Genomic DNA, 20,000 nt, shown 5'->3' with positions numbered 1-20,000 from the left:
ATAGGGAGATGGATAGATAGATAGATAGATAGATAGACAGGTAGATTGATAGATAGGGAGATGGATAGATAGATAGATAGATAGATAGACAGGTAGATTGATAGATAGGGAGATGGATAGATAGATAGATAGATAGATAGACAGGTAGATTGATAGATAGGGAGATGGATAGATAGATAGATAGATAGATAGACAGGTAGATTGATAGATAGGGAGATGGATAGATAGATAGATAGATAGATAGACAGGTAGATTGATAGATAGGGAGATGGATAGATAGATAGATAGATAGATAGACAGGTAGATTGATAGATAGGGAGATGGATAGATAGATAGATAGATAGATAGACAGGTAGATTGATAGATAGGGAGATGGATAGATAGATAGATAGATAGATAGACAGGTAGATTGATAGATAGGGAGATGGATAGATAGATAGATAGATAGATAGACAGGTAGATTGATAGATAGGGAGATGGATAGATAGATAGATAGATAGATAGACAGGTAGATTGATAGATAGGGAGATGGATAGATAGATAGATAGATAGATAGACAGGTAGATTGATAGATAGGGAGATGGATAGATAGATAGATAGATAGATAGACAGGTAGATTGATAGATAGGGAGATGGATAGATAGATAGATAGATAGATAGACAGGTAGATTGATAGATAGGGAGATGGATAGATAGATAGATAGATAGATAGACAGGTAGATTGATAGATAGGGAGATGGATAGATAGATAGATAGATAGACAGACCGATAGATAGACAGACAGACCGATAGATAGATAGATAGATAGATAGATAGGTAGATAGATAGATTGATTGATTGATTTTTAATCAAATAATTAGAAAATATGAACTATTCATTAAAAGTTTCAGTCTGTACAGTGGCATATTACAGCATGAGTCTAAGACAGGTGTGGAGACAGATGTGGCGGTTCAGGGTTAGTAGTGTGCATTACTCTGGCCCTGATCAGAGCGTTAATCTCAGGCTGTCAGCGTTCAGACCCCTGCAGGGCTGAGCCAGTGCTGAGAATTACACCGGCTGGAGAACAAGAGGGTTTGAGAGAGCTTGCCTGCCCTTACTGAGATCTTGAGGGTGTTGTTATAATGGCTATGCTTTGAGTGAGCGCACATGGTTATAGTTTGTCTCAGAAAGAAAACTTGGTGTATATTGGGATATACTGATTTGAAATGTGATATATTTTTTGTCATTTAAAACTAAACTAAACCTTCTTGCGCCATAATGTAAAACACAGATCAGCCCATGATTAACATATCCAGTTCATCACAACAGATGATTTCACTGCAACAATGATTAACAAATGCATGCAGGCTCAGACAGAACAATGCTCTGCATCAGCGTGCGAATGGCACAGAGTCCAAATAAGTGGTGTCATCCATACAGTTAATGAATAACCCGGATTAAGATATTTTGCTTTCCTTTTTCCTCCATTCTGGGATGTTCGTTCACAGCTGTTCAGGTGCAGTCTGTCATTATAAAACAATCGTTGTCACTTTAAATAGAGACATGCTTCTCTTTGTTTGGCTGTCATGCACTGAAAAACATCGCTTTAGGATTTAAGGCCAATACACAACAAGAATGATAACTATAACAATAACTATATTAGTGTCGACACACCAATGGGTGTTAACGTTCTGTTTAATGTAAGTAAACGCTGCAGTTTTGTCGTCTGCCACTTTAAATGCTCGAACTCTTTAAAGTCCATTGGATTCTGATTGGCTGTCAGTGTTTTTTATCGTTTATAATCTGGAAAGAAATCGCTCTGTAAGTGATTCCAACGATAGTGTCGTTAATGTCGTTAATGTTATAATTGTGTTGTCAATCTCCTTATTGTCATAGATTTTAGCGGGTACACGACACCGCTTTCAACTAAAAACTGAAAACTTTTTTTATGTGTTTTGGGCACTCTTTTGCATGAAAACAGCGTTTTAGGGGCCTGGAAACACAAACTTTTGAAAACGGCGTTAAAGTGCAAGTTTTTGATAACGATACCATTATCGCATCAGAGTAAACTACAAAAACGTAAACTTGAGAAAATGGTGACATCATGCATGTGTGTATTCCATGTGTAGTTTATAGGAATGCGTATGTGTAGGCATGTAGTGTTTCTTTACAAAGGCCCCGTCCCAAATGGCACCCTAAACCCTCGCGGTCTTCCTCTGAGTCCGCACTTTCGTGACGTAATGCCGCTTTGACTGTCAGGTATAAGTCTACTGTGGGCTCGACAGAAGTGCTGATCAAGGGCGCATAACGCCCTCAAAGGGGGCGCTCGCGAGCACCCTTCTGAATGATAAAATGACAAATAGGACACCCTACGATCTCGTGGACTTAACGGACATGCGCATGCGGCGGCCATTGTAAGTCCGTAAGGCCGCAGGTGCGCATGAAGTGTTCCATTTGGGATAGGGCCAAAGTGACGTTGCCAACTACTGGCCTGGAGTGCATAATGCAGCATTTTTTTGTAATTTTTGTGGAAAATCGCAATCGGTGCATCTCTTATATATATATATATGAAGCTTTATGGCACCTCATATAATGCCACTTCCTGCAGTGGCACTATATATATATATTAGAGTATAGAGCCCGACCGATATGGGTTTTTTTTGGGGGGGGGGGCGATACCGATATTAGGGAGTAAAAAGACTTTATGTGTAGGCTATATTTTAGTACAGTATAGTCAAAAGCTTGGACACACTTCCCATTTGTGTGTCCAAACTTTTGACTGGTACTGTATATAGAATACAGTGTATAGCCTACATAAACAGAATATATATACATAAACATATTTTTTGCAATGATAACTCAAATGTGATCAAACACTTATAATGATGTGACAAACATAGGCCTATGTAGTGGAGGCAGGGTATTTAACAATTTAACAATAACCTTTATTATTCTAAATGAGTCTGTCATCAGTGCACTTAACAGTAAACTTCACTTCACTTATTATAAATAACTTAAAATACACAAATAGAACAAAAAATATATAACTTGAATTAAGAAATTAAACAAGGTAACTGTGTAGGGCAAGCAAGCTACTGCCAAACCAACAGGGGCAGGTTTATGCAGGAAGCACAGTTTTCCAAATGTAAACATCTAAAATTAATAAATAATAATAATGAATAATATTTCTTCACAAATTCTGTGTTGTGTATTTTCTGGTAATCAAATGAACATGCAGGACATGAGGATTCGTATTTAAATAAGTATTTTTGCAGTTTAATATTCACAGACACAGTCTATATGTACTGACCTGTTTTTTATTTATTCATCAAAATAAGACAAATTCCATGAAATTCCGCATTATACAGTAAAATCCGTTTTTATGACTGGATTCCGTCCATGTTTTCTGCATCGCGGAAATCATAGGGCCCTACTAATGTAGCAAACGAATATGATAAGCTCATTGTGAGAGTAAAAGACGAGGGCACTGATGTTTATTTACTTAGCATTGAGTCTCTCCAAGTAGGTGGCAACGTAGCATTAAATCACCATTCAACAGACACAAGCCACCACCACACTGCCGTCTATTGAACTGCAGAATAATACTAACTTTTCAATCTACTATGTTACTGACTGTACTGACAAACTATGCTGACACCGTGTCTGTGCCGCAACAGAACGTGACAAAGCGACCGTTGAAAATCATTTTAACTTTGTGTCAGCACGTCATAAATAGAACGAGGCATCAGTTTACTGCATCCAGTGACAACATCACAGATTACAATGGGTTCTATTCTACACCGGACGCGAGCGGTGCGGCGTGACAAAATACAATAGAATTCTATTGTATTTTGTCGCGCTACGCGATGTGATGTGACCGATGTGATAGGCATGAGTCCTGGGCCACGGTACGGCCGGTATAAACACCAGCATTGACTGAGTGGCTGCGATCAGTTCCGGTTGCCGTAACACCGTGTCTACACCAGACATTTGTCGTGTCGCGCCGCGCCGCAACAGCTAAAGTCTGTCTACACTGGACGCGACAAAGTGACCATTGAAAACCATTTTAAATTTGTGTCAGTATGTCATAAATAGAACGCAGCAGCAGTTTACTGTCGGGAATTTGTCGCGCCGTGCCGCATCCAGTGTAGACCGCATAATAGGTTCTATTGTATTTTGTCGCGCCGCACCCCTCGTGTCCGGTGTAGACACGGTGTAACACAGGCTTTAATGCGCCGCAGATGCGTGCCGTGATGCGCAGATCAGCTCTAGTCTCTAACGTCACTGAATCTGCTGTTAAAAATTAACCACCCATTTATAATATCATCATGCAAAACTAAGAATTAGAATCATTGGTGGCACATTCGCCGATATCGATATATCCGCGACAGGCTCATATCGGCATATTACTTGCAATAAATGTTAACTCAAATATATATATAGATAGATAGATATATTAGTATATATCAGTTTATATCAATTTCATTTAACATTTATTGCAAGTAATGGAAATGGGATTTAATGGTTTTAGTTACAGTTTTAGTTAATGATTATAACCCTGTTTACAATTTTGAAAAAATATTTTTTTTTACAGTGTCAGCTAAAAAAAACCCTCTTTCAAATAGATTTCTTTGGTGTCATTTCCCGACATGAATCTCGGAAGTAGTATCAAATCCCTGGAAATCAATAGAACAGATGTTTGAAGTGTCTCTCGCTTTGGGATGTGAGGCAACACAGCCTCTGCAACGTCTCTTCTCCTCTCCTCATGCCCAGACAACTTTTTCTCCTTTTCCGTTTTTACATTCAGTTGCCATGGCAACACTCCGTCCGTCTGCACATCAGCACTTTGCACCACTGTTTATGCCGGTGTTTTCGAGGAAGTACAGTATCCATATAGATGCATGAATGCAATGCTGATGCAACCGAAATAAAACATGCCACACCTCGATAGTCTCAGAAAATGCACGACAGGTGTGAATACTAAATAATAGTGCATAATAATGCTGGTCTCGAGAGAACGCACACCTTCTCTTGATGTCAAACTGCAGTGCACAGCCGACCCCCCCCACCATCCCACAACTAGAGTTGTCAAGCAGAAGGAACACCATTAGACACATGCAGCATCAGCCTTGTTATGCTCTGACGTGCCTCCACTTCACCATCTCATCCTGCGGCCCATGGGGGGGCTGTTGTCGTGTTATCAACCGGCCGATTGCAGGAGAGGTTACAGAGGGGTTTCTTTTCTCCAAGGTGTGGCTGAACATCCTTCCTGTGGAGCGATTAGAGAGAGCGAAGGATGGTAAGGAGGTCAGGGTCTCTGGTGGCTTGTTGCAATCCTGCGCGTGTTTGCCTTCTGGTGAGATGCGGGTAATGGTTACTTATGGTGACTGGGAATGCGATCAAAACAAAGGCGTCCATGTTGGGATGCTGCTGGTCGCGTGAGGCTGGTCCTCTGGCAGCATCGCTCGTATCGCGCTGGGTTTGTTTATGTGGACATGACGTGAAAACGAGCTGATTCATTATGAATCTGAGGGATGATTATTTGACTTGCAGTTGTTTGGAGAGCAACACTGGACTGTGAAGTGAAATGGAGATTGCGTTTGTTTATGTTCTCAACGGGCTGCTGGAATGCTTGTTTTTCTTGTTTTATGTTTTATGTTGCATAAGTGCTTTATGGAGAATGTATGAGTATTTACATATGTGTAGATGTGTGTGTGTGTGTGTGTGTGTGTGTGTGTTTCAGTCTCTCCCTGCTGATTTCTGCATGTTGCTGCAGATATCTCAGCGTCGCAGCATCACCCTCCCTCAATGCAGCAGCAGAGGGAATGAGAGATAGATGCAAAGAAAAAGTGTGAAAGTTTGAAGCAGCCAACAGTCAAGGTTATTATTGTAAACAAAAACTATTGCAAAGGCGAAAAGGAGCAGTGAAGCAAATATTTTCGTTATGTCAAATAAAAACAAACACGCTTGCAAGCAAGCAAAATTTTCATTTTTGTTAAGCAAAATAGAAGCAAAACCTATAAATGTGTGCAAAAATACAAATTAAACTTTAATTTTAAAATGTGTTTTTTTGTTTCTTTTTTGCCATTTTGTTATTGTTGAGTAAAATAAAAACAAACATTTGCAATTTAACAAAAACTAAAAAGGTGTGCTAAAATTTTTCATTTTCTACGTTTCTTCATATATTTTTGTTATTTTATGTTTGTGTAAAACAAAAACCACACAACAATTTTTTTATAAAATAAAAACATTTGCAATTGAGTGAAAAATAAATGTCAAAAATATAAATGTGAAAAAATATGAAAATGTTTTTTTTATAAAAAAAAGTAGTTTTTGGCATTATTGTTAAGTAAAATAAAAACAAATAAATAAAAAATAAATAAATGTGCACTATAGTACAAACAAAAACTCAATTATTTATTATTATTAGTAGTAGTAGTTGTAATATTATTCAAGTATTTGTATTTTTACTCCATATTGAATGGACTGATTTAATTAATCTTCCACTTTTTTATACTGTTTTATATTGTATTGTGTATTCTGTCAAAAAGAACCAACCATTTAGAAATGAAGCGTCTGTCTGGTGATCATGTAAAACAACCAGCAACAGTTCACATTTTAATAATCTGCCCCAAAATTTAAATTGTGCTATCATTTATTCACCCATAATGTCTTTTCAAACCTGTATGACTCTTTTATTGAACATAAAATAAGATATTCTGAATAATGTGAAGTCCAGAAGTCAATGCGTACCTAAACTGTTTGGTTCCGAACATTCTTCAAAATATCTTCTGTCATGTTCCACAGAAAAAAAGGAAGGTTTAGAACAACATGAGAGTGAGTAAATGATGACAGAACGTTCATTTTTAGGTGAACTATCACTTTCTACGTATTGTTCAAGGAAAATGGAACATTTGATGGTGCTAAGTTCTAAATAAATAAAAACTAATACGTTTTTGAACCATTAAAACTACTTTAAGCTATCATCATAATTCACAAATTAAAGCTAGTTACATGTCCAAATCTTTGCTTACAGTCTGGCACTTGGCAGTTAGAGAAGAGCTTATCTTGATCACCCGCTTAACCTTAACCACATTCTTGATTGTCTTCATTTGGCGTGCATCGCTGCTTAGTCGCTCACTAACTTGCTCTGTTGCACTCAGCGAGAAGGCTTTTTTGAGGAAACCCGTTTCATGAAAGTCTTCCACCAAAGGCATCAATTCTAAACCAACAGACTTTGTCATAGAGTGACATGTTTGTCCGGTTGGAGGAGAAAGGTTACGTCTTTCCACTTTCACTTTTAGTGTGGTTACCCTTCCATTAGTTAGAGAGAGGAGGAGGGAGCCAGCCAACGCCATGTTTTTTTAATGACTAGAATGGCAGAGAGTAGACTTTGGAGGAATACAACTTGCATGAACAATTTTGTGTTGCACTTTGATAATCTACTATGATATTTATGTGTTTTCACTTTTTTACAATGACAACCATAGTTCCATTTTATAATGCCAAACCTGTTTGTCTGTGGAACACAAAAGAAAAATTTGGACCCCATTGACTTTCATTGAACAGCTGAAACATTCTTCAAAATATCTTCTTTTGTGTTCCAAAGAAGAAAGCCATACAAAAATGAAACAAGAGTGAATAAATGACAGAATTTAAATTTGTGAGTGAACATTTCAGTATAGTATCTATGGTGAACATGGTAAAGTGTTCTATTTACCTGTGTTTTACTGTATTTATGTTTTAATGCAAGAAAGTTATTATTGAAAGCTTTCTCTTCATAAGATTGAATATTTGATCCTTCTGCAGCGCAAACGAATATTTCCCTCATCCTCGATTGGCTCTTGGTTTAGTCTTTTGCTCTGCATAATGTAATGGAGTGAGCGGTGTGGAGATTAAAGTGTTCAGAAGGTCAATGCATACTCAAGCAGTTCCTGCTCTTGCAGGCCTGATCAAAACATCGCCCCACTCATCCAGCCATAAACAATCGCTCGCCCTCATTCACACATGCCTTCCTCCAACACAGATGTACGCACACTGAATATATAAAACTGTGTTCAGTCTGCTAGACTATATATGATCCTTGCAGCCGAGGCTATAAATGGCACATTTTTTCCAGTCTTGTTACATAATCTGTATTGCTTCAGTTTCCTAACGTCACATCCTGTCTGGCTGTATTATAAAACGGTCAGTATGAAATGGATCACATATTTCGGATCAAGATTTGCTGAGCTAGAATTATTTACATTATATTTAAATTTTGTTATTTAGCAGACGCTTTTATCCAATGAGACTAACAAATGAGGACAATAGAAGCAATCAAAACCAACAAAAGAGCAATAATATGCAAGTGCTATATTAGTATATTATTATAGTTATATTTCAATTTCACAAAGAAATATGCAACATTTTGTCCAAGCAATAATAAAAGGACACATTTAATGCCGATCTCCGGCATTTCTGTAGTTACATCGTGTACGCTAGGTAACTTCCAATAAGCCTATTTTCAGGCACTGCGTAATATAATTGTGCCTGCTTTTCCGTCGGTCTTAGTACACGATGTAACTACAGAAGAGTCAAGTTTTAAATAGGAAAAATATAGAAACTCTGGTCATTTTTGAGCGAGATGCTAACGGTCTAATCAGATTCTATGACCTATGCTAAGCTAAGCTAAAAGTGCTACCGCCAAACCCGGAGATCGGCCGAATGGATTCGAAAAGGTCTTAGTACACGATGTAACTACAGAAGAGTCAAGTTTTAAATAGGAAAAATATAGAAACTCTGGTCATTTTTGAGCGAGATGCTAACGGTCTAATCAGATTCAATGACCTATGCTAAGCTAAGCTAAAAGTGCTACCACCAGACCTGGAGATCGGCCGAATGGATTCGAAAACGGTAAAACTCAACTGTTTAACTCTAGGGGAGTTGGAAAACGAGCCTATTTTCAAAAATAGTGGAGTGTTCCTTTAATATTAGTGTTGTTGCTGCTGATGCTTTTTATAAATAAAATGTTTTTTATTGTTGTAATATGAAGATTAAATTTAACATGAAAGACTGCTAATTTTCAACACTTAAAAAAAAAAGATGACTGAAAAGAGGAAAAACCAAAGTGAAGTATGTTCTTACTTCACTCAGTCATTTATTTACTTTACAACAGTAAATAAATATCGGTTCTGCATATCGGTTATCGGGCACATAAACATGCAAATAATTGGTATCGGTTATAAAAAAAATCAATATCGGTCGATCACTCATCAGCTGGCCAATCAGAGCAGAATGTGCTTGCGGAAGAAAGGGCTTTTATTTTATTCAGAACTTCGCAAAATAATTGGTATCGGTTATAAAAAAATCAATATCGGTCGATCACTCATCAGCTGGCCAATCAGAGCAGAATGTGCTTGTCGGAAGAAAGGGCTTTTATTTTATTCAGAACTTTATAGTCACAAACTAAAACATAAGATAATTGCAGAAGAATTATATGTAATAATAATTGCAAATGAATATGTAAATTTATCTAAAATGGTATAGGCTAAAACTGTATTTAGGCCTTATTAAATGTATTTAAATCTATAATAATTTTGCAGTCAACTTTATCTCAAACATTAAACTGAAGGATTGTATGTAGTTGTTATTGTATTATGCTTTTAAATTTAACTGTATTTTGTGTGTATATATATTTGTCCTGATACAGCCTTTGATGCTGCTATGGCATTAAAAAGGGAAAATAAACAGTAGTTGTGCCATAGTCTGATATTTCTGAAACATATTTTATTAAATTGTGCTAGATTTGAATTCTCCTAGAAAATTATATCTAGAAAATTTAATAATTAAATCTTGAAGAATTGTTTAACAGAATCAACCCTGAATCTATTTCTAGGTTGAAAAATCAAGTTTTAACTAAAGCAAACTTCAAAAATATTACATGGGTTTTTAAGAGTAACTGTAACTGTTTGAAATGTATTGTTTTAACTCGTTACTCATCATGAAAACAGCCACACACAAAAACTTAAAAAAAAATTTATCAAATGATTAATTATTCTGTATTAATTATCATAGCAGATGTGTTTAGAGCACATTTCAAATAAATATTTCTTTGTACATTAGCATTTGGGGTCTATATTTGAAATTGACCGTTTGTTTATATGTTTGAATAGGTAAGAATAGCTGTCATGATCACTGGCGATATATGAGAGGAGGCACTCAATTAATTTATTGAAGGTTTTCGTGTGACAGCAGATGCTGCTCGGGCTGCTGCTGCTTTCATACTCACTAGTGCAGGTGGTTCCTGTTTCATTAGTGTCTTTAAGGCCAGAAACACACGCAAATGCAGATGTGAATGCTTGGCCAGTAAATTGCAAGCGCTTTGTGCCATGTACATACTTAACGTGTATTTTTGCATTACTGTGGTGGTAAAAAAAGGTTAATACTCAAGGAAACGATAAAGTTAGCTTTAAATGTTTGTGCCGTGAATCTAGATGTGTTATTATTCAGATTGCTAGCTATAAACAGGTCATTTAATTAAATTAACTTGCAAAGCAAGCTTCTCCTCCCACTGTTGCTCGGCAATGACAGTAGTTGGTCTGAAAGAGAAAAATGACTATAGAAGGCGTTTACATTAGTTTGCAATAATGAATGTTATCAGCACTGAGAACGTAGTGTATACTTTATGAATTGAGGTCTGACAGACTTCAGAATATTACAGGGTCACCCGGTCAGTGACAAATATTACTGTCCTCAAGAAAGGCAAAGAAAAATCATTTAAAAGAGCAGAGGTTAAAGAACAGTACATGTATTTGTAAACACGTTTGTTTAATATTGTTCAGAAAAACTTTGGTAGCACCTCATAATACAGTCCCTTTTGTTAATATTAGTTAACAAGAGCTAAGAATGAAACATACTTCTTAAGCATTTATTAATCTTGGTTAATATTAATTTCAACATTTATTAATACATAATTAAAATTAAAATTTGCATCTTTATATTATTTAATGGACCTGAGCTAACATGAACTAACGTTAAGATTAATAAACACTGTAACATAAGTATTGCTAGTTAATATTAGTTAATGCATTAACAAATGTTAACAAATAGATCATTATTGTAAAATGTTAACAAAACTTTAATACCATTTACAAGAGAAGTTACAATTTAATGACTCTAAAATGTCATGTTGTGTAACCATAAAGTAAAATGTAGCAACACATTTTACTTACATCATTATCAATCTATTATTTTCAAAAAAAGTGTACAAATATTTTTCAAGGTAAAAAGTACTTAAAAATTACAATCATGTATTATTAATTGATAAATATCATTACGTGTTTGGGGAGTCACACCACATGACATTTTACAACCAACTAACCTTGATTGAACATAAAAAAGGTGAAATGATCTGATATTTTCAGAAAATTTTTGACTTTTTCACTAACATAATTTACTATTTTATTAAATTTAATTTTTTTTTTGGTTGCACTACATGACATTGATTGGGTGAAAAAAAATGTTCAAATCTTAATTAGCAAAGTAATTTCATTAAAATATATTTGCATAGTCAAAATAGTCATTTACCCAACAATAAATTATATTGGGTTTTCGTGAATTTCATTTCACGTAGTTCTGTAGAGTGTGTTTCGGGTCCAAAGATGTCTATGATGCATTTTTTTCTTACATAAATTCTTCAGTCTTTGCTCTGACAGTTACTGTTTGCACATATGCCGAAAAATACAAGCAGGAACAAACTTAGTTTTTCTTTACAAGAAACAACGAATAAGGAACTGCATGACAAAAAGAATAAACGAGATACACCTTGCCCGTTTTGCCCGATTGTTGATGAAGTGCTGTCTAAAATAAAATTATAAAAAAAACTGTTGCCTTTGTTTTTTCCAGACACCATGTGCACCTTGATGTCTCTTTGTGACCCGCGTCAGTGATTTTATCATCACTGATCCACCGCCTCTGCATTGGTTGTCGTTGTGTGCAACCCTCGTCCAGAGAGGAGTTCTGGATACCTCCATGGCGGGGGAGAAGGGCCGTCGCAGTGCCATGGATATCAAGCGCCTAGCGGGCCTTCTGCAGCGTGGAGCCGGGCGATTGCTGGTCATCGACAGTCGAACTTTCTTGGAGTACAACGCCTCACATGTGCATGGCGCTGTCAATGTCTGCTGCTCCAAACTGGTCAAGAGGAGGCTTCAGCAGGACAAGGTGTCAGTTACCGAGCTCCTCCAACCCAACGGAAAGGTCAAGGTATCAAGTGTGTGTTTGAGAGAGTGTGGGGCTAGTTTACGCAATCGAGAAATTGGGGAACTATCGGTGGCATCAAAAAGGAGGTTGATGTCTGTACGCGGACAGCTGCGAGCCTTTGAAGGGTTCAATTTACAATGCTGATAGTTTTGTGTGGACTTCACAACCGTATCGTTGCACAGTATTATAATGAACTAATGTTTACTTGTGAACACCCATTAAAGAGTCCCTGTTTTGGCACCAATGTGCAACATATGCAGTCAAATTCATGGGCACGTATAGTATTTGACACTTCCGCATCTAAAATGAGTTTGTAATTAGGTGTAGTAGTCAGTCTGAAGTTAAAGAAATTGTTTGAGAAGGTCAGATTGGATCAAGGGTCTCTTGCTAGCAGCTAGCATTTCTAAATTTGGAGGACCACTATAGATTTATTGGTTATCAGAGGCTCTGAAATTGGAGACTTGAGTTTTCCATGACTTCTACATCGAATATGACATCATTTTTCCCACCCGCCTGGCATGCCAAGTCTTTATATTTTTAGGTACTCTGTGAAACTGACAGAACTCTTAGAGGGAAATCCAACCACCGACAGATGTCATGTAAAACCTCATGCCACAGCTGTTGAGGTCAATGTCGAAAACCGATCCACCTTTATTGCACACCTCGCTTTCTGAAAAAAATTGCGCCACCGGGGGAATGAAGTGTGATTTTTTTTCAGTCACACCACTAATGAAAACTGAAAGCCCACAATGCAAAGAAATGGTCTCATACCCACCATGACACAATGCCCTGTTTTTGAGGGCATAGATATGGGTTGTCTTTGTGATTGCATTGAATGACCAACCTTTCATGCATGCAGTTCACCTTATGCTTTTCCGGTTCTGTATTTTTTTTTTAACTGCAGCTGTCAGTTGGTGTCATTCCCCTTCGTTTTTGCAATTAAAATAGATTGGCTAGCAATTTGTAAGATATTAACTGTTGTTGAGTTTGCAAGTAATGGACTTCCGAACCCATTTTAAACTTGGATGCTAATGTTTGTGTAAATCTAATTTACACGATTCTCACATAGATTACTCACATACGTAACTATTCAGCACCTCTTGATATTTTAGGTACCTCTTTTTATACACTATGTTTCAAATTGATGAGCAATTTGTAAGATATTAACTGTTGTTGAGTTTGCAAGTAATGGACTTCCGAACCCATTTTAAACTTGGATGCTAATGTTTGTGTAAATCTAATTTACACGATTCTCACATAGATTACTCGCATACGTAACTATTCAGCACCTCTTGATATTTTAGGTACCTCTTTTTATACACTATGTTTCAAATTGATGTTTTTATTTTATTTATTTATATATAGAAAAACAGTAATATGGTGCTTGCCCTAAGCATGTCAGCCCTGGGCCTTTGTGTGCTATTTGTTTCCAAAAAAAGGTCACTTGATTCATATCTGCTGGCCAAAACCAGTTCCATCTGAACATAACAGAGTGGCAGTGTTTTCTTGGGTCACTCTTTTGCTGCATTCCCCATTTCATTCTATAGCCGAGCCTAGAGGCTGTGTGGCTTTTATTATCTCCCTTAGTAAAGAGGATAATGCTCGTGATTAATGCAAGTCCTGGATAAAGCTGGAGCTATCTGGGTGTAAGTGGGGGGAGGTGGGATGGGGCGAATTCTGGAAACTCTTTGTTATTGGATGAGCATGACATCATAATCTTTAGTGTGGCCACTGGCAGAGCGCTAGCAGAGCACGTGCAAATTGTCTACGCAACTAGCGCAGGATCCAGACAAAACCCTACCCCTCCCCCCCCATTCCCCCCCGCTTTGGACAGTTGCCATTGCCAGAAGTTGTGGCATCAATGTGTGAGCTGAAAGTAACGACATCACCACAACCAAAGGCCACCAGTGTGGTCCATTGTGAGTGCGAATAAAGGAAGGAAGTGAAAGAGGGTATTAATGGATGAGCAGCACACATCCACACTGAGATAATGCCGAGGTCCCCCATGGCTCTGTGTTCGGCCCATTTCAGATTACATCAGCGGAAGGCACCATATGCACCGATTGCCTGGCCTGCATTGTAAATGGGTCAGTGTTAAGTGCAGTAGATAGAGTGCAATGGTACAGGAGCAGGACTTCCTCTGCAGCCACGAACAGTCTTGGCTTATGGTAATCTGTGCTGCTGAATGTTCCATTGAGCTGGGACTGACATATGGCTATGCGGTCGCCCAGAATGAAGACAGCCGAATAGGCAGATCTTAAGGATGTACGGATTGAACAAAGACAGGAAGCTTATTCTCCAGGCCTTTATCTTGTGCTCTTTGTAGAACATCCCCTTTTTAAAATTTTGCATGTAGAAATTAATAGGGTTGTATATTTTCTCAAGAAAACGTCAGTGGTCCTTGTACGTGCAAACCCCGTTGACATAATAATAGGGTGATGCAAGGCGTTGCTATGTGGTTGCTGGTGTTGTCTGTGGGAGTTGCTAGCTTGTGGGTAGTGACTGAATCAAATGAGCCTACGCTTAAGTCTCTATGATATTTTGACTCTATGAGTCTTTGGGATTTTTATAAACAAACTCTTTCCAGTTTTATTTACAAATTGCTTAATGCAGGCAGCATCATGGAAAAAGGAAGCAAAATTATAGAACTGCATAATATGATTGTGCTTTAAAAGTGGTTTAAAGAAAAAAAAATTTCAGTAATATTATTGAATAAGAACTTGAATTTGAGTTGGATAATGACGCTAACGTTGCAACATTGACATTGATAATAATAGATATTATAGATTTTACAGTATTTCTTGTTTGAAAAAAATGGAATTATACATTTTTATTTACTAACCCTAACTTGAGCAGCAACACACTAAAAAGCTGTAAATAGCTTCCTATCCTGTAGTTTTGTACATGTTTTGATGTAAAAAATGACTCCTACATTGTTGACTATGTCCTGATGTGCCTACTGAACGTGTGAAGGGACAGAGGACATACTTGTCATCAAGTTAAATTATAGCAAATGAGGCAGATGAGAAGTGAATGGCACTGGTCAAACGGTCTCAGGATATATGTGGCCACACAGGCCCGAAAGGTGACACAAATAGAAATCGAACGTGCCATTTTTTAAAATCCTGCTGATGTCACAGAATGTAAACGATCTGAATGTGTTGGGTGACCTTGGGACCATCCTGTGGCTCTTGGAAAATGTAGCTATTTGACACGCTCGTCTTTGCGGGTGACACCTAACTATTACTGAACCTCTCCTTGGCTTGGTTTAGTAATAAGTGGGTACCTAATTACAACCCCATAGCATTTGCTGACAGGATTTTCGAGGTATCTCTGGCTATTTTTGGAATGACACATTACCGTACTATTTTTAATATTTCTTCAGTATGCAATATGTACTTTATGCTACTCACATTGTGTTCATTTCTGTATGCATGCAACACATGAATAATCTACAACAATAGTATAGATGTATTTTATTTCAACTGTATTTGTTATAGTTCCAATAGATATACTCTTGCAATCTTATCGGAGTAAAAAGTTGTGTAAAAAATAATAAATACATATGTACAGTACATCATATATTTCTTGTCTGAAATAATTGACAAATATTATACAGTATACACAGGCCATTATATATTTTTTGTCTGAAATAGTTATTACATAAAATAGATATACACTACATTGTATATTGTTTAAAAATAAATAAAATACATATATTTACTGTCTAAAATAATTAAATATTAGATATTATATAGTACATTGTTTTTATTGTTTAAAATATATTATATATTTGTCTAAAATATTTAAATAAAATAGTAGATATTATACATCTTACAGTATACTATATATTTATTGTCTCAAATTAATAAATAATCAATATTATACATTGTACAGTACATTACATGTTTATTGTTTAAAAATAACTACAATTTATATTTTACATCATACAGTACATTACATATTTATTGTCTAAAATAATAAATAAAATAATAGATATCATACATTACATAAGCCATTAGATAATATTTTAAATATTCAGCACACTGCAGTGAATATCCCACAATGCAGTGCACTCAAGTTGACCTTCCAGTTCCAGTGTAAAATATGAGCTCTAACATCTTTAACACAACATTTTTAAAAAAGAAAGAAAGGGGAAAGCATTTTTTAATTTCAAAGAAAACTGTACGCCACAATTTTCTAATATGTCCATAATTTTGATGTTGGCCAGGACTTAAATATTCAGCACACTGCAGTGAATATCCCACAATGCAGTGCACTCAAGTTGACCTTCCAGTGTAAAATATGAGCTCTAACATCTTTAACACAACATTTTTAAAAAAGAAAGAAAGGGGAAAGCATTTTTTAATTTCAAAGAAAACTGTACGCCACAATTTTCTAATATGCCCATAATTTTGATGTTGGCCAGGACTTGTTAAAAACCAGTTGACAACGCAGTCATAGGTGTGAATGTGGCAGCATTCGTGTTTGCCCTATAGGTGACCCAGGCTTCAGCAGGCCTTCACGAGAGCCCATAATCCTCAGGTGATGATTTAGCCTTCATCCAATTAAGGCGGAACACCTTGTACAGAAGGGGCGGGGCCTGTGAGAGACGGACAGGACCTAGTTTCTCACCATCCCCTGTCAATCAGTAGCCTCAGTTTAATACCTTATCTAACAGCTAAGCTTCACTTGCGTAATCGCTCGATAGGTGTAAACGTTCTCCAGGCGCTTTAAAACCAGGACTGAGGTGCTATTATTTAAATTTCGCAGTCAGAGGAGTTGGGCTGGCAGGGAAACACGGTGATCTTCCACCGCCGCCGGCCTTCGGCAGGCGACATCACCTTTTAGGCGCAATGCCAAGCTGGTGTAACACACACAGACTTTTGGTTTCTCACACGTACATCTTCTCACCTTCTTTCTTACTTTTAGATCCACCCTGCATTTGCAAGGCTGTGCGGTGCTGTTTCTAAATTAAATGATCAATATAATGTGTTGTGAAGTCCAAAGCTCAGCTTTACTTGGATGAAAGGAAATATGATAACATCATACTGGAGATAGAATTGACTGAAGTCCATTGATGTGGATTTGAAACCAGGTCAGTGCTGTTTAGAATAAAGGCCTGGTTAAGTAAGAGATGACTATGTAATGGTTAGCTGATGTTTTATAGTAGCTAAAGGCCCGTTCGCACCAATGACGATAAGTATGATGACAATTTTAACTATAAAGTTTTAATAATCACTCTAATTCTGTGCGGATAGGGAAGTCCACACCCAACAACTGTAATGATAACAACACAAATCACTTCAGAAATAGAGGAAGGAACATAATCATATTCACCCAAAAATGTAAATACTATTTACCTACTCTGAATCAGTATTATTATTAAAAAAACAAATAATTCAAATACATTTTGTATAACTGATTCATTTTAAAGGTCCAATTCAAAAAGAGTTATTACAAATCCGACATTGTTATTAGTGATGCGCTGAAATTTCGGCAAAATAATATTCTTTTTTTTTTATTTTTATATTCAGCACACTGCAATGAATATCGCACAATGCAATGCACTCAAGTTTAATTTCCAGTGTAATATAGTATATGTTCGAATCCATGATTTTTAATTGGTGCTTCTCCGATGATACATTTAGACTGTGTCAGTGTCAATTTTGTGCACATGATATGAATAAACTATGACAGGTGAACAAATGTGTCAAATGCGTGGATGCAAGATGTAAAATTTGTTCACTTGAAAAATTGTTAGGCAGCTTGTTGACAGAACTTTTCTACATTTTTCAAGACTGATTTAATGTATCACCTGAGAATACAACACCCTGAATAGCATGACAATTCAATTATCCAAATTCAATTACCGAATTTATTTTTTATTGAAATTTTCTGATAAATAAACTTTCACTTTGGTTTTGGGGATTATGTATCCATGATCACTACTTTTCTCATAAATTCGCTAATAAAAGCTTGAACGGATTATGTTCACGATATTTACTAAATAGCATCTGAAATTTCTGTTTCTTACAGTCTTATGAGCCACTTTGTGAAGCTTGAAAACTTCATTTCCTGTCCATGCCAATTGGATCGTCTTCAAAATTTCTTCTTTCGTTTTTTTTTCCGCAGAGGAGATAAAGTCATACTTCGCTTATTTTATTGCTTTTTTTTTTACTATAGTCATTGAGAATTGCAGTGTTGCAGTTGTTGCTACACTCCCATGCATTATTATTATTAATCACCAATATTGTGTGTTTTTTGCTTCCTGCATGACTGTCCTCTTCTCATCCCTTTTTTTCTGTCCCTCCATCTTTCTTCATCTTCATCCACTGTTACTGGCCTGGTTTCTCCTCCCCTCTTCTCCACTCTGTGTGTTTTCTCCAGTAGTGCTCCAGTATTGTAGTGAGTCATTCTGCAGCGGCTCTGGCTGATGGTCATGTGATTAAAAACTGCCTGACAACATTGAGACAGCGGGGCTCGCGTGCAGCGTGCATACACACACACACACACACACACACACAGCTTCACGCTCCTGCTGCATGGCAAACGCACACACACACACACATTCAGATTCCGGTCGTACGCACCGATGCACGCGCTAAAGCCTCACAAACACCACTTTATGTGCAAAAGACGTTATTATTATTATTATTATTATGAAGTTACTTTTATTATTAAATTAAAATTACAATTAATTTGCCCGGCAATAATAACCAAATAACTGACGTGCTGAGAGGATAAAAAAAGATTAGGCTATATATTTACTCCTCAATTAAAATGTTTTTAAAAAAGATATTTTAAAACAGATGTATTATACAATGAATTATAGGCCTATGATTAAAATATTAACACTTCAGTCATCAATAAAAATCAATGAAATAAAAAGCTTTTATTTCAAGCACCGAATTTCAAAAACAGCCTGTTTAACACGAAATATGTTCCTTCTAATTTTTTCCCCACTGTGTAATATTAGAATATTAAGGGAATACATAAAAACAATGAACTATATACTGTTATCAGCATAATATGTTGAAGTAGATTCGTCTTGTCGTCCCTGAGAGAATATGTGGCGTCAGATGCCAAAAGCGCCGTCATTCCGTTTTTACTTTCACTTTCTGCATATAGTGAATTGACTGCGATTAAGACGTTCACCGGCGTAACTCTTGGTCAAAGTTTGCTCGTTGCTTGTATGTGATATCCATTGGCTCGCCTTCATGGTTTAAAACAGAAATATTTCCAACGTTGCCACGTAACCAATTACCCCGTACCGATCCGAACTGTGACACCACTGTGTCGTATCGAACCGAACCGTGAATTTTGTGAACCGTTACACCCCTAATATATATATAATATTAAATTATATTATATTAAATATATTTAATATACAAACATAACATATTTTTCTTAAATATATACATGCATGTGTTTATATATAAATGATAAATATACACAGTACGCACTCATATATTATGTAAACAAACTTTTATTTTGGATGTGATTAATCGCGATTAATCGTTTGACAGCACTAGAATATAAATATGTATATACACACACACACACACATATATGTTCCATATCATATTATATTATATATATAGGTGTGTGTGTGTGTGTGTGTGTGTAGTACTGTAATATTCACAGTCCTTAGCAATGTGTACTTCAGTAAATATTGTAAATATTCTAAATAGCAAATAAATAATATTGTAAATATTAAGTATTGTCTTGTGTGTGAGTGTGTCTGTGTGTGTGTGTGTGTGTGTGTGTGTGTGTGAGTG

General features: G+C 36.5%; 1 protein-coding gene across 7 annotated transcripts in view; it reads left to right on the top strand.

The window, feature by feature from the left end:
• LOC107549289 (dual specificity protein phosphatase 8-like) overlaps positions 1-20,000 on the top strand; it is a 52,444-nt gene that overhangs the window by 3,956 nt on the left and 28,488 nt on the right. For 4 of the 7 annotated variants that reach the window (XM_016230324.1, XM_016230323.1, XM_016230322.1 and 1 more), the window contains exon 2: positions 11,866-12,222. In XM_016230324.1, coding sequence (XP_016085810.1) covers positions 11,992-12,222 — 231 coding nt within the window. In that variant the 5' untranslated portion in view covers positions 11,866-11,991. Of the gene's footprint in view, positions 1-4,572; positions 5,279-5,770; positions 5,860-6,718; positions 6,817-11,865; positions 12,223-20,000 lie in introns of those variants that run through there. The other 3 variants (XM_016230325.1, XM_016230326.1, XM_016230328.1) reach the window with 3 other exon arrangements.

This window comes from Sinocyclocheilus grahami, unplaced genomic scaffold (genome assembly GCF_001515645.1).
Source record: "Sinocyclocheilus grahami isolate Dianchi unplaced genomic scaffold, SAMN03320097.WGS_v1.1 scaffold367.1, whole genome shotgun sequence".
NCBI lineage: Eukaryota > Metazoa > Chordata > Actinopteri > Cypriniformes > Cyprinidae > Sinocyclocheilus > Sinocyclocheilus grahami.
Note: the sequence above shows the minus strand (reverse complement) of the source record. Positions and strands in the feature narration are given on the sequence as shown.